This window comes from Neopsephotus bourkii, unplaced genomic scaffold (genome assembly GCF_033783945.1).
Source record: "Neopsephotus bourkii isolate Nb327-2 ecotype Australia unplaced genomic scaffold, CSIRO-AGI_Nbou_v1 NB_1780, whole genome shotgun sequence".
NCBI lineage: Eukaryota > Metazoa > Chordata > Aves > Psittaciformes > Psittacidae > Neopsephotus > Neopsephotus bourkii.
Genome location: NW_026902254.1, coordinates 6,514,315 through 6,530,589, shown reverse-complemented (window position 1 = coordinate 6,530,589; position 16,275 = coordinate 6,514,315). Strand labels below are relative to the sequence as shown.

The window sequence follows — 16,275 nt, the reverse complement described above, 5'->3', positions numbered from 1 at the left end:
TTAATAGGGTACATATACTTTATATAGAACACCATTCACACTAACACCCCTTTGGAGTGCTGTTTGTTCTTTTATATACAGCATTGGCTTCTCTTCTGTTGTAAGGCTATTCACTCATGGAGGGTGGAGTGGATGGGTGTGTTGAACTGGTGTGAGAAATGGCTTGCAAACCTCAACCGGCTGAAACTGCATATAAGTTTGGCTGTCCTTACCCCACTGGAAAAGTAGAAAACTTTGCTGAAAATTGGCAATACCATAGTCTTAGGGGGAAGGAAAGAAATTCTTTCCTCCTCAGTGCCAAGATGAAGGGACTAAGTTTTGGATTTCAAAACTGTGAGTGCTCCAAGATCAGTAATGTCTTTGAGAAATATAAATTCCAGGGAATAAAAACATGACCATAGTTAGGAAATTTGGATGAAAGGAGGGAGAGGTAACATAGAATCATAGAATCATAGAATAGTTAGGGCTGGAAAGGACCTTAAGATCATCCAGTTCCATGAATGCTGAATCCAGGAAAAAGTCAAGGACAGAGGACTTGAAGGTTTCTGTCTTTGAATTCTGTTCCCTATTGTTGCAGGCAGCCGTAACTTCCAGTCCTCTTAAAAAATGTAGCAGGACTTGGGAATTTGTGCCCAAATGCTGTTGGAAGGCTTGCCAGAGCTTTCTTGAATTATGGCCCTTGAAGAAGAAAAGGCAAAATTTGGGAATTGCTGGGAACAGGTACAGAGCAACCTGAAAACAGGGGAAGTGCAGTGATGGAGGAGGTGGGCTGATGATGGACTTTGTAACAGGACAAATTGGGTCAAAAGGACCTGCGAACTTCACCATCTGAGGGAGGGTTTTCTCTGCATGTGTTTGTTATGGAAGTAGAAAAGGTGCATGTGCTCAGATACTGCCCCACAAAAGATGGTTTTGCAATTCTGTTGTGTTGACAAAACACGAGGGGAGAGCATTGCTAAAGCTATTAGGAAATGTTCAGAAGACAAGGTTTCCTTTGAGGGGAGCAGCTTAGGTGCTGGCTGGGTTTCATAGGCTTCATTTACATATGCTAAGGCTTCACCATTCCTGAACTACTCCACTGCTGAAATAGTGTTCTTTGCTTTTCTCCTCTTATGGCACTGCACTCAAAAAATAGTGTTAAAACATGTTAAAAAAAGATCCCTGTGAGTACATATATTCTGTGGCTGGGGTTAGACGCTTTGATTATTAAAAAAATACAAGTTCTTTCCAAGCAATGGGGAACCCTTGTTGAAACCTTTTGCAGTCTTTTGTAGTTGGAATCGTGCTTGGCATCTCTTCCAGGTAACGCTGGAACTGCCAGCAAAGTTCAACCCATAATGTGGATAGGGCCATAGAAAATCTCTTGGGGAATCGGTTATTATTACCTATTGCTTGCACTGTCTACAGTGCACTAAGAAACTTCTTCAATCTTTAGAGCTTGTGTGGTGAAAGCACCACTAAGGTCACAGTTTATATTTATCAGTTAACTTGCTAATTTGAAGGGAAAGCAGTGAAGTGGAAATGTAGGAAATAGAAACAACATGAGCAGGTCAAAATATCCAAAACAGCAATATGAAATGTTCCAGTGTAAATACATTTCTTAAAAGGTGTGAATGAAACTTCAAAAAAAAACCCCAGATGATGGATTCGGCACAGTCAATGAACACAATTATAAGCAGGTATTGAAGGAGAATATTCCACCAGCCATGGATCCACAGATAATAATTAATAAGAACCGACTCAACTCCAGGGAGGCAGGTGCCCAGCATTATTTCACAGTTGACTGTTCGGGGGTAGATCTACTCAACTTTGCCCCAGATCTTAATAATTTACTGCAGTTTTATCATCAAATCAGCATATAATTGGGAAGGAAATTAGGGTTTTTTTTGTCGCGAGAGCAAAGCGGTACTGTTAATTTAATCATTCATAGGGAAGGCTTGCTGTAGTCATTCAGTATTTTGCTGTGGGTTTTTTTAATTAAGTAAAGTAAAAACAATGCCATTTTTGTCATCTGTGCTTGGTGAAAATATGACAGTGTGATGTGATGTGATTTGCAACTTAAGCACAAGCTGGGAAAATGTACATTTTATCAGGATTGGCAATAATGAATTACAAGGGAACACAAATAAGCTAAGAATATATCTGAGACCTCCTACCATTTTTGAAGTTCCCAGTGTCTGCAGGAAAAGGCTATTTCAAGAATTGTACTTCTTTTTATTTATTTTCTCCTCTCAGCAAAATTGCCTTGGATAATAATTGAATTCATTTAGCCTTTAGAATACTCAAGTTTGCAAATAACAATGAAAATGAATATTTCATGACGAGGAGGATGATCAGTTATAGTTTTGTGACTTTGACTGGTAGCACCGCACGACAGAGCCAATGCTTGCATTTCACAAGACTTTTTTTACACCCAGCTAAATAAAAAACCTGCAACTTAAGGCAATAAGCAGGTGGGGATCCTAAAAAAGACCTTTAGTTGTGGGGGTTTTCCCATGTTGTGGGCAACGTTTTGCAGTTCGGCTGTGTACCCGGAGTTTGTTGTGTATGCAGTGCAAAGGGGCATCATAAACCAGTTGCGCCTACAGCAGCCCCTGTTGTCTGGGAAAGGCTATGTTGAGGAGACGCTTCTGTTAACAGCCTGTCTGTGTTTTCACACGACAGGAGCTTTTTCTTTTTGATTTGCCATGGGAAAGCGCTGAGCCCAGGTCAGGAGGGCTGGTGCCTGATGTTCATACAGAAATGCATGCAGGGCAGCAGTGCTGATAGGAAAAAGCAGGCGGGGGTCTGAGTGGTTATGGGCAGGACCCTGGCGGTTGCTTGTAACAACCCTGGTTTCTAGGGGGAGGACACTGAGACGGAGAAGTCAGTAAAGAGCAGCTGAGAAATACTGTATAATGTGGCTGGGAACAGGATCAGGCTTCCTCCTTGTAGCAGGTGAGATAACTGTATGAATGATTTTTACAGATACTCCATTCCAGTGAAAGGGGGGGGGCGGGGGGGGGCTGTTTGATTGCTTATCTTTTTTTGTTGTAAAACTAACTTGAATTGCAATTGTCGGTGAGAAGCCATTAACCTGACCAAAATACGTGACGAGGTGCAAAATCCCTCCGTGACAAAAAGATGCAGGAAGGTGGTGTAACTTTTGCTGAACTCTGGGAGAGCCCCTCCAAAGGAAAGCGTGCCGGGGAGGCGGTGTGGGCACTGCAGAGGTTAGGCTCGGGCTGCCCAGGCGCGCGGGCTGTAGCTCGGCTTGGAGTTCCTTCACTTTTTCGCTGTAATAAGCACAGCCCTGCCTGTTGTCTGCTTGGGGGGGGTGGATATTAAAAAGCCAGCGAGCCAAGAAATGGAAGAGGATGTGGAGGAGAGGAGCTGTGCTACGGCGGGAGCAGGGTTTCGGGGGTGTGGCGTGGCAATGTGCTTTGAATCACAGCGTGGTGCCGCGGCCGCCGAGGTCTGAGCGCGTTTTGCAAAGATTTACTTCACTTCAGGCTGGGTCTGCCCCTGGGTGACGTCACGGGCTGGAGCAGCGGCACCAGAAGGCTGGATGAGTGACAGCCCAGCCTACTTTTTAATAGCTTTGTCATGTGACGGGGAACAGTAGTAAGACAGGTGCCTTCGGTTCACTCTCAGAGAGGGTCTCGTTGCCTGCATGAGTGTCTGCTGCCTGCCTGCCTGACTCTGGACCATAGTTTGCCCGCTTTCCTGCCGTTGCTCTGCAGCTGGATGGCGTGGGACATGTGCAACCAGGACTCTGTATGGAGTGATCTCGAGGTGAGGGGTGCGCGGCGTGGGGTGCAAGCAGCCGGGGGGCTGAGGGGCTTGGTGGGGACCCGGCAGGGCGGCCAAGGAGGCAGACTTTGCAAACAAGTCCCAATCTTATCTTAACTCCAGTAAGTTTGCTATTTTAAGGTTACTCTGCGATGCCTTGAGCAAATCAAAGCTCAGCTCCTGTCATCAGTATCTCCTGCAGTTGGAAACTATTTTCATGTGCCTCTGGCTCGCTTTCCCGTCATATGCAATATTTATGCTCTAAGATATTGATATGAATCGGTGTCTGAAGTCTTTCCAGTGGCTTTTAGTGGCCTGGTTGGAAAAATGCCATGTTTATTTAGAATAAGATTAACAGTTCCTTTTCAGAAAAAGAAGTTAAAATTAACCAATGGCTGCATATTTTAATTGCTTGTTTCACTGTGCTCTGTCGAAGGTTTTTCCTTGTTTAACAGCTGCAGAATTTAAACATGCACACAAGAATGAATACCCTGTTGTTTGGCTTTAGATGGTTTTAAAAGAGATTTCTGGAAGGAGACCGTTTCCCTGCTTCTTGTGGTATTGGAATAATGACGCTGTAGCTAATGTCCCATAGAGCAGGGTTTCCAGTCATTCCAAATAGTCCAACAAATGGTTAAATCCCACTGTACAGCAGAGACAACAGGATGAACCATGAGAATAGAGTTTATGCAGGACTGTGTGAACTGCTGCTGTTGCCGCTGCTGCCGCCGCCGCCACTGCTGCTTGTGTAAAAATAGACGGCAATACATCAAATCCACAGCTTCTGCTGGCTACAATTCATAAAGGGGGAAAAAAAAGCAAGCAGCTCCCTGGTAATCTCTGGAGTATAAAGTGAGGTTTGAGGATTTCTGCATGTTTGCATTCAGCAAAATGGAGCATTACCTGAAAGTTTGGGCAACTTCCGAAGCAAGGCAAACTTTCTTTGGACCCCATGGAGAGGAATCCCAAATACAGACCTGCTCAAAGGAACTAATCCTCTGGCTGCGAGCTTGGAATAAGTGCTTAAAATGCTCCCCTCGGTCAACGCAGGAGGGAAAAACATGTTACAGGCAATGCTTTTTAAGTAAGATGTTGCTGCCATAGGGAGCTACCTATCCAAAGTAAAAACATTACCGTGTTCTCCAGTATATTTTTGCTATCTGGCGAAGCATGAGTGCGGATTCTCAAGCCTTTTTGTCGTTTTAAATATTTGCAGCTTGCCATTGTATCTGCTGATTTCTGTTTGCATATTGTAATAGCTCTTATCTTGTTTTGATTTCTTGGTAAAGTGGAATAGATATGGATAATTCATATGTCCTGTAGCTATTATGAGTCAAGGCTGTAAGTGGATGACTTTCTGGCTCCAAAGTCCTAATTGTTTCTGAGTAGCTGGAGTATCCTGTGGGTTGTTGTCTGGCTTGTAGCATGGGTCTCAGCTGCTGGAGCTTCATTTTTCCATCATGCATTATTCCTAATGCTGCTAGGAGCTGATTGAGGAACCAGCTTATATGGAAATACTGAAGATTTATTTTAATCACTAGAGTTCCTGCAATAATTTCAAGCTAGTAACAGAATAGATAATTTATGTCAATGGCTTTTTCATAGTACAGAGAGAAAAAAAGAAAAAAAAAGGGTTTGATCTTAGTATTAATTGTGTGGGGGATGGATTAACTCTGGGTAGGATTTTACCAATGTGTTCCTGCATCGCACTTCCTGTAGCACTACTGGCATCTGCATGCTGCTTTGGCTCAAGGAATCACCTTTACCATTCTAAAATACCTCAGGCGGCAGGTACTGGAGGCAGCTTTCATTTTTTGAATCATTAATGTTTGCTGTCAACATAAAATATGTTATATTCTCGCTCGCATAATGACAGGATGGCGTGTTGCTTAATAAAGGCCTACATCACTGTAGCTGATCAGTGTCCCCAGTGCTTCACAGCTTAATGAAGGTGATGTACAGTAAGGTTGCGAAGATTGATAGAGAATCCACATGGCACACACTCTGTCAAGTCTCTCCTTCTTCCCTGAGTTCATCCCTTCACTGTTCAAAAAAGTTGTTAAAAATAAAACACAGATTATAGTTTCATTAATATAATTAATATGGCACAAGTCCAGTCTTTTTTATTTCTTTTTTTTTTCTTTTTATCTTTTAAATTTACTTTCAAAGGCACAAAACATCCAAAAGGTTAATGGTGAATTACCCTTAATTGTAATGATTCATTATCATCAGTGCAGTTAAGCTAATTTATTGTTTGCGTCTGAAATAAGAGAAAAAAAAGTCTGTTGGAGTGAAATAACGCACAGTAATTAGCCTTTTGTGTTTAGTGACTGCTTTATCCTCCTAAATGCTACTATAAAATGAAGGCTATAGTTATGGAATAACTATCATACCAAATAACAGTCGGAAGACAGTAAAATGTATGCAAGCAGCGCAGGTGCACCTGTTACAGATGTATAGGCAAACAGTAAATACCAGCGTGTCAGATGAGGACAGTTTTAGGACTTGAGTGTTAAATCTGGCATCATCCAAAGGCCAAATATAAATTAATAACAAGAACACTTGCTGCTAATGTGTCTCAGATTAGAAGCATAATGTCATATTCAGAAACATTGATTTTATTATCATGTCAACATTGGCCAAAGCGTATATACTTCATTTCGGCAATTACCTTTTTTTAAGTGGCATTGCATCAATGTAGGCAAATGAAAGCTGTGATGAGCAGGATTTTTTTTTTTAATACCATTGTTTATGTTGCTTCAGAAGCCCACTGTCGGAACTTCAAAATGCAGATTACCAAAAGTAAACGTGTTTAAGTAGGTGGTTCACAGAGTGAAGCTATTTTTACAAATGAAAGCAGTAACAGATCAGCAGGATACTTTAGAAGTCTACAGCATCAGTTATAAGCTACTGACCTCCACAGCACAAACCTGAGAATGATGCTGTGAATCTACCTTTCAGTCAAAAACTAGATTATCTTTTAATGAGATCAGAGATTTCGGCCAAGCATCAAAAAAGGTCATCTCTATATTATAAGATTGCAGTTGGAAGGTTGTGTCTTACGCTAAAGAAGAGAGAAATCTAATTTTTTTTTTCCTTTGCTCATAATAATCATAAAGAATTTTCTGCAGTGAAAATCACTTAAGTGGGGTTTTGACTTCTTAAAGTTCTGCAGTCCCTTAAATAGTAGGAAGAAAAGCAAATGCTATTTCAGAGCCTCATTTTGCAGCCTCTCAGCTCCCTTGCCCCTTGGCCTATTCCGTGATTATCTCCCAGTGTCCTGGTAGACATAGAAGTTGTCTGGTAAATTATAGCTCGCACCAGCTGCACCGAGTCTTTGTGCCAACAGACAAAATCTTTGCTCTCAGCTGCGCTGCTGCATCCAGCCCGCACACTGCAGACGCGCCACAACTCCCAGGGACAAAATCCTCAATGAAATGCACCTTCAGCAGCATTACTGTACAAGGCGGTCCTGGCAAGTGACATAACCAGTATTGAGCAATTCACATCCGTGGACACTGTGTTAGTGCCCTGTGGACGTCTGTCTTCAGAAAGTGGCACTTTCTGGGTTGACTTCGGTCCAAATAAAAGTTGGGAAATCATTCAAACCACCCAGTCAACTGACGGGAGTCGAGTAAGACCTGCCGTTGGCCATCCTTAACACAATGCTAGAAATGCTCAGAGTTGAAACCCTTAAACTCAGTTGACTTTAAATGGCTTTTAACCATTCAGCACCTGATGCCTTTGCATCTTTATGTGCGTTTTGCAGTATACCCATCTCAACATAGATGATACAGTGCCGGAGGAATTGCTTCATCGAGCAGCATTGACGTATGGGACTCCACTATTTACCAAGCATTACTACGTGTTTTCCATAATTAGGAAATGGTTTTGGTAGATACTTTAGCATTTCAACTGCTATGCTATAGTGGATGTGTGTTATTAATTTTGTCTTGCTTAGTAAGTCAGTCAATACCCTATCATACTAGCATATAAAAGGACACTTATTCCAGGTTTATTTGTATTTATCACTACTCTCTTTGTAAGTTGTGGAGATGAAAACATTCTGCGCTGCTGAAGAGGTTCCATGCAGACTAGACTTTGTTTGCTACCTCAAACAAAATGTTTCACAGGCCCTCTGTGTTAGCATTACTGAATCAGAGGCTGCCAGAGGAGGAAATCTCATTTGGTTCCCTCACTGCAGTGTGCCCGCTGTCTGGGGACACTTAGGAAACTGTCTGGGACAATGTACATGTTCACACCAAGAGGTGAAAGCCTGCATTAACTCGCTATGCCTGTCACCCAAAGGTGAATATAGGGATATTTCAGAATGCACATCAGCTGCCAGAACCCTGACATGTAGCTGGTGGCTATGGTCTGTCTGTGTATCAAGTGCAAGGGGAAAGAGCACAGCAGCATCTCTGACCCATACTTTTTTATGCCGGTATGGTAGCCACCACCATGACTGACCTCAAGGATTATGGTCAGGATTTGTAGAAGTGAAAATGTGACTGTCTCCAGCTTGAGCTAGCCTCCAGGGCTGTAGGCTGTAACAGGCTGTGCCTCTTTAACCTGAATGCATCAGGAAATGTGTGACAGACCTTGCCCAGAGGTATTCATCTGTAACTTCTACCTGCACTGGTTCACTCTGAAGCAGGAGAATAAAGCCATGCTTTGGCCTGTGCTGTTGGATTTAATAAGGATTTGAATACGATTATTATCAAAGAGTATAGGGAGGGGGAAAGTCATTGCCCCTGGACAGAGATGTGATAGAGAAGGCAGCTGATGCCCTCTTGTTTTCCCCTCCTTTTTGCATACCTGTATAGAGCTGAGAATGATCTAATACTTAGTGTTTTGGGGTTTTTTTCCCAGAAAAAAAGAAGTCAATTCCAGTGACCCTGTGCCACAGCTTAATCGAGGCTTAATTCTTATCACATGATATTAAAGTTAATAGATTCCTGGTAATTAATGAAACTATTTCTGTGTTGCTGTTTCCTGCAGTGTGCTGCTCTGGTTGGCGAAGACCAGCCTCTTTGCCCAGATCTCCCAGAACTTGACCTCTCTGAACTAGATGTGAACGACCTGGACGCAGACAGCTTTTTGGGGGGACTCAAGTGGTACAGTGACCAGTCAGAGATCATTTCCAATCAGTACAGCAATGAACCCGCCAATATATTCGAGGTAAGGCAAGGCAAAGCAAGTGCACATTGCTTTTTTTTTTTTTTTCTAGCCTGCTGGACAACAGTTTTACTATTTTTCCCGTGTTGAGAGACAACAAACGTGGTGATGTGTATTATGGGTTCCGGCAAATCCTTGTGATCAAAGCAGGGCCTGTGATCTGGAGAGAGTGGGGGAAAAACCCTTGAAAGGAATTAAATGGAACTTCTGATTTTTGAAAGGAAAGGGCTAAAGACTACCTAGATCGTACTGCCCTGTGGCATCACAGCGAGGAGCTGCAAAGGAAGGAAAACAAAAGTCGAAATGTGTTTGTTGTCTTCCTCTTGCATTTCCCGTCAAGAAGCAGAGTGCAGCACAGCAGCTAGCTGATGAGTAGCTGGAGCATTTCTAGTAAAGATTTTTTACCACTCAGAGCCTTACTGTGCAAGACACTTGCACACAAATTGAGAGGTCCTTGTAGTTGATATATTAGGGGAGAAAAAGAGTGGATGTGGCAGAGAAGGCAGTGAGGGCTGTCAGCAGTTCAGGAACCAGCACATCGTTTAGGATGTTTCATGGTGTAGAGCAGTCTTAAAATAAAAGCTGAAGGGTATTAGGAGAGATTTAAATGTTTTCTTTACAATTCTGCCTTGAGGATCAGGCTGTATGAGAGGAGTGTTTCTGTCTCTTTGTCTCCAGTCTTCTTTCTTTTGTTGTGTAAAGCCTTCGTGATTCTCCACTTCCAAGTGCCCCTCCTGAACCCTAACCTCCCTCCTTTCTTGATGGCAGGAGATGCTATAGATCATCCCCTGACTGGGAAATTGGACAATAAATTGATTAGGTGTCAGGAAGACCTTGTGCAACAGCAGGCTATGGGTGCTGCCTCCTGCACAGCAGGACCGCAGCTCCAGGAAGTACAGCTGGCCCGCTGGCTCAAGGAAGCCCTGAATTAGTACAGTGGAGTTTAAAGGCTGGGAAAGATTAACTAAAACGGTATAGTAAAATGCTGACCTAAGATGACCCAAATAAAATTCTTATTTTTTTGTATGTAACTCTAAACCCATGGTAATCTTCCCGATGCAGTAACTCTCAACTTACACCAATGTAGCTGATAACAGAAACTAGTCCTCTCTGTTCCATTTCTATCATTTACACCTAAGTACTTTGAAATTAATATTATTCAAATCAAAATTAAATGATCCCTGCAAAGCCCTATGCTTAGGCCCTCTTTTTTCATTAGTTGTATAATGTTCCACTCCTTGTTTTACAAAGTTTCCAAACCCTGTCTTGTTCTTGAATTGCAGTTGTACTGCCTCAGGCAGGGTAAGGTTTGCTGGTGTGTAGGTTTGGATGGTCAGTAGCAGGGAAGTGGAGTGGGGGTAGGGGACCCATTTACAGCTAGTGTGGTTAGAGTGGCTTTGCCTTTTTTTATAACGTGTTATTTATCAAAAGCCAAATGCAGAAGCATTTTCCTTTTCGAAAAATCAATTGAAGGTGCAGACTTTAAAAGTGTAAGTTCCACATAAGTAATATAATTAAGCATCTACCATCTCTGAGCATACAAATTGTCTGAGAAAAAACGGTGGCACACGCAGAACTAGATTCTTTCCTAACAGACAGATTCTGTTGTCTTCTTTGTCAACACCTGGATTTCCTCGCACTCATCAGGTTCAGTTGCAGGCACACTTTCTCACAGCACAGCTTGGCCCATAGTTACCTGTAGGGGCAGATTGTGTTCTAATAGCATTTTGCTATACTGCAGCACCAAAATGGACTATTTTCAGCTTCAGAATGTGATATATTTACATTTCTTGGTTGCTTAGCCTAGGAAGATGGGAATGAAAAAGTTATTTGCTCCTCCCATACATTAACCCTGTCCCCATCCTCCGTCGTGCAGCTGGATACCTTGCACTGTTTCTCGCCTCTGCTGCTCTGTAATGTGACAACTGGGGGTGCTCAAGAACAAAAGAAGATGTCTTCTTCCTCCAGAGACTATCTCACGTACTGTGCAAGGAACTATTTGTTTTAGCTGAGAGAATAGAAGTTTTGTGCAGTTTCCCATTTGTTAATATCTAGGTTTTTCCATATTGATCTGCATTTGCTTTTATTTTTAAAGAAAATAAGGTTTTTTTGTTTCCTTTTTTATCTCTTTTTTTTTCTCTCGTATCACTGTGGGAGTAGTATGTTTTATCTAAATTAAGCTTCCAGATGAGGCTTTGTCATGCAAAAATAGAAATACAGTCTGTTTGGGGTGAAAGGGAGAGAACCAGAATAGCAAACAATCATTGGGAAGTATAAGAGCAGTGTTAATTGCGCAAGCTGTACAGAGTTAATTGCCAAACCTAACCTTAAATGAAGCATGCTCTCCTTTGAGGTACTGATACAGTACATGGAGCATTGTCTAGATGAGGACTAGTATTCAAAAGCCCTTTACAAAGTTCCTGGATTTCTCTGGCACAGGTTTTTTTTTTAAAAAAAGGCTTGTATTTCAGAAAGTGAATTTTCAGGCAAATTATATTCCTGGAAGCCCACTTGTGCCAAGCACCCACGATCTGAGGCACTTTCAGTGGCAGTAGGAGTATCATAGGCTAAAAATTATTATCGTTATGGAAGCAAATCAGAAAGCAAGTGAGCTGTTGAGTATAAATCCCTGCTCTTGTCTGTTTAGGTGTGATGAGATACCGGCCTTCGCCCTAGTATTAAAACACACATTTTGCAGATGCACCTAATACATGTCTGCATTATCCTGCTCACCTGCCAATGTAACCAGTACTAGTCCCAAATCAAGCCTGTACTATCTGTCCCAGCAGAGAGGCTCTTATCGGTGTGGGCACATATGTGTATTATGAATATGTTGATTTCTTTCCATCACAGCTTGATCACTTTTGTTTTTCACCTAGCTTTCTTTGCCTGTTGTTCTGACTACTGGAAAGATAAAATGAAGGAGTTCTTGCCCCTCAGGGCACTGTCTGTTGACACAGGTTCATGCAAGTAAATAGTTAACAAGATACCCAAGACCAGTTATTTAGATGGTGCACTATATCATTCACTTTCATGTTTTGCTTTTGTGAAGAGCTAGACTTTTAAAAGTCCTATTTATAAAAAATTGATTTGGCTACTTTTAGAAAATCAAGATGGTTAGTTTTTCATTCTCAAAGTCAATGCTCTGTGAAAACATGAACCATATAACTTGATGTGGCACGAGTGAGGCGGCTTTTTATTCACCAAAACTGTTGTCCCCTGAGGCTTCCTCAAATATACCGTACCCTGTCATGTAAGGTTAGCCAATTTTAAAATCATTTGTGACCCAAACTTAGCATTATGGAGAGCGAAGATACCTACAGTGGGTATATCTCTCGGTTGTCACTGCTTACAAATAACTGAACTGATGTAGTTCATAGATAGGCAGTAACTGTTAAAGTATAATGAACTTGTGCAGAATCATTAAGATTTCTAAGCGTGGTGTTCTCATACTTGGCAGAACACTTTTAGAAACCTTCAGAAAACCCACATTGCTTGCCCTTCTGTAGATTTAATTTACTTACATATCTCTGTATTCCAGAAAGATGCTCATATTTGATGACTCTATTTTAATCGTTTTGCATAGGTGTAGCCCAAGTTACTTTTCAAGACCATGCTATGTGCCATGTATTTGGAAAGCCTGAGTAGGCTACTATGTTTTATTGTAGGCTGCCAAAAAACACTGTATGAGAAGCAGTGAGAATGTGGGGAGAGAAAGAAATACACAAGGAAATGCATACTGTCTTGCCTCTGGCAGCAGGGAAGTTTGTGGGGATAAATGATTTCTTATTTATTTGGAAGGGTTTGCATCAGGAAGATGATGAGAGTAGGGGGGGTAAGGGAGAGCCTTAAACATCACCAGGGTAATTTGCATTGGTTCATATTATAAAATCCCTTGTGTTCTGGGGTGCTGCCAGTCTCTTTGACTATTTCAGGTTATTCATTCAAGGTTTGCAGCCAGATTGATTAATGAATTACCAGATCTTGCGTAAAATGACTTGGCCTGACTTTTAAACAACCACCAGTGTTTTCTTTGCCAGTCTTGTGACTGGTGTTAATGGGTTTCCAAAGAGCTGAGCCTATATAGACTTTCTGTACTGGCCTCCCCTAGCATTTTTTCCACTTTTTAATTTTCTCTGAAACTAGTAGCCCAGGGCAGGCAGTTCAAGGAGATATAATCTCAGGGAAAAAAAGACATAGTAGTCAAATCCTTGATGGCTGATGCCCTTCAGTGCCAAATCAGCATGATTTATCATAGCCATCTATTCAGCACAACAGAGGCTGGAGGTGAGCTGCATGGTGTACCTCACACAATATGCATAACTAGAGCTCTGAACTTTGAAGGAAAGCCTCAGAGCTATTTGCAAAGTGCTGGTGCTTAGTGAATACTAAATTACATTTAGGAAATAGTCTACTGCTACCAGTTATACTTCATTTTTATTCTTGACACAGACACCTAAATCAGAGAACAGTAACATTTCAGAGATTATGGTAGCAGTTTGGGTATGTTCCAACACTATAATAGGATCAGAATTTTAAGGCCTTTTTTATTATTACCAATAGTCACTTAGTTTCTACTGCAGCGTACTTTGTAGGGAATTACAGCTTTTACTAAAAAGATTAAAATGCTATTATGCAAATGATTGCAGTATGTTATTATGTTTACAAATTAACATCCATGGCTCAACACACAAATTAACTAACTATTCCATCTATATTATTAAGGATTTAATAAAGTAACTGTTGATAAAAATGAGGATCTTGGAACAGTTAATAGGAACTGATTGTAGTTTAACATAGAACTTAAACATTTTGTTTAATGTTCTAGATGGTATAATGGCAGAATAAAGCTTATCAAAGTGCTTAAAAGAACTGAGGTTTTGTGAATGGTATAGCACCATGTCTGAGCCCATGGAGAGCACAGACTAAATAGCTCTGGGTGGTAGTGTAGAGTGGGCAGCATATCAGAGAACCTGAAAGTAGCACAGGACCATCTTGTATCAACATGTAGTTTCCTGCTCTAATTTAAAGTAGGAGTTTTGAAATTCAGATTCATGCACATTGAATGTTTATATGATAAGCACACATAGCATGCTTGGGAACTTGTGTATCTCTAAAATGTATCCTGTAATGATGTGTTTCTATGGCAAATGGGATTTTACTTCTGAGAGTACCTCTGTTTAGCAAAAAAAGGGGAAGGCTGAGTTCAGGCTGAGATGACTTTACAAACAGCGCTGCAAATTGCTATTCCTAGTAGTTCATAAGAGATCATAAAAGCAAACAGATAAGAGCTACTGAGGTCCTAGAGAAATGAATGTACAGTATGTGGTTATGAGAAAGATTTAGTAGGGAAACAGACAACATTGTAGGTTTAATACAACAATAAACATAAAAGGCAAAAGATGCAGATTTGGGGTAGGAAACTTTATAAGAACAATAAAAGGTAACAATGTATCATAAAACCTGCATGTGAGACTGGGAGAAGGACCCTGTTCCAGGGGAAGAAAACAGCAGAGTCTTGAGTGAAAGTGCCAGAATTTTTATATTCCTGATGGAACAATGGCACGTTTCTTGTCTGTTTGAATGCATTACCTTTTCCAGTGTCTCTGGCCTGACTCAGATTTCTGCATCTACTAAATAGGAGACCAGCACAATAACATTACATCTATGGGGATGATGTATGTAAACTATAATCTATGACTAGCTATGCTGACATTTAAAAAGGCTCTAGCAGTAAGTGGAATTTATTTTACTCGAACCAGCTGCTATATAATTGGGAAGAGTTTATGCAAATGCTCTATATCTAGTGTTAGCAAGGTGTGCTGCTGCTCCCTTTCCGCTCCTGCTTGGACAAACTACAAACTATCTAAACGCGTCTCTGTTTTAATGCAAGAACCTTGTGTTAGTTGAAACCTTCAGGCAGGAAAGAAGCCCCAAATGAGAAAAAACCAATTGCTTTGAGAGCTTATTGTTTGATGTACGAGGCCACCACGACCATTCCCCAGGCACACAATCAAGAAAATGCAACTGATCCCCTTCACATTCCCATTAAGGAGATATTTCACCTGGAGCAGCCGTGGCTTGAAATACCATGTCTCTGCTCTGCTGAGCACCTGTCCTCTTTGCAAGAGGGAAGACTAACACTCACCAGAGCAGTAGTAAGCTAATTAGGTCATTAGATGAATGTCTTGGCCCAGGTTAAAACCAGCCCTCAGGACATTGTGTTACACTGTGTTCCTACTGGCTACATATCTAAATACAAACTGGTGTCAGCTGCCATACAGACAAAAATGTAATAACCTCCCATCACAGAGGTCATTTTAAATCCACTTTGGTCACAGTCACACTCCACATCTGTTTTAGTGAGAGGTAGCTTCTTAAGGTGGCATTTAGACTTCATAAGCACACAAACAACTGAGCTATAAACTGCTACTGCTGGAGTTATTTTGAATAAGTGTATACTGTTTCATATTTATAATGGTGAAGCTTCATAATATTCGCAGTGAATATATAACACAGATCAGTTCAACAAGCATGAAATTATATGTTGTCAACTTGTCACATAAATAGAGCCATATTCTAGCTTACGATAATGTTGAACTAAATATTTTCTCCCTAGAACTGCAGAGAGGGCCACAAAAAAGTGGGACAGTGACTCTCTCTTTTGTTAGAAAAAAAACAACCCACTCCCAGAGTCATTACTATTAGGAAGTAAATATTCTTCATAAGATTCTTCCGGCTTTTTCTTCCCCGTTTGCTTAACAACAGCCACGGAAAGTTTGCCTATCGTAGACAAATGCTAATTGGCTGAACTGTTAAAGTTATTTCCCTTAATGGTTTTATTTCTAGTGTAACCTATTTTCTTTTTTCTTTTTTCTTTTTATTGTTGCCATTTTTGCGCTGTGCATCATTGCTAATTGCTACTAAATGCTCCATCTTAACCCTGGCTTGCTCTTTCCCTGCTGCCCCATTCCACTTAACATTAACTCAGGTCCATGCCATTACAAAAGGATAAAATTATAGCAAGGTTTAATTCAGGAATTTATTTTTTTTTCCTTGGTGCCACTAACCTGTTGTGCATGCGTAGGTCAGGAGGAGGAGATTGCATGAGCAGGTTTGTGACAGGGACAAAGTTTTGGTACTGAATTGTATTGAACTATTTTTTCCCCTTGAGCAGAAAAATACAAGGAAAAGGTTGTGTGTGCATGTGCATATGTGAAACCTTATCCACTTGTAGCTCTGTGGTTAATAGACAGAGGCACCAGATATGTGCCTCTCCCAGCTTTCTGAGCCTTTTTTCCTCCAGCGCCTGATGTGCAGATGCGT

The 16,275-nt window shown here is 41.2% G+C and overlaps 1 protein-coding gene across 4 annotated transcripts in view; it reads left to right on the top strand.

Moving 5' to 3' along the window:
* The window catches only part of PPARGC1A (PPARG coactivator 1 alpha), a 369,556-nt gene that overhangs the window by 299,532 nt on the left and 53,749 nt on the right, over positions 1 to 16,275 (top strand). For 3 of the 4 annotated variants that reach the window (XR_009729473.1, XM_061379712.1, XM_061379710.1), the window contains exon 2: positions 8,773 to 8,952. Coding sequence is in view for 3 of the 4 variants with exons in the window: in XM_061379712.1 (XP_061235696.1) it covers positions 8,773 to 8,952 (180 nt within the window). In the remaining variant the exon portion in view is untranslated. Of the gene's footprint in view, positions 1 to 2,797; positions 2,938 to 3,633; positions 3,775 to 8,772; positions 8,953 to 16,275 lie in introns of those variants that run through there. The other variant, XM_061379711.1, reaches the window with a different exon arrangement.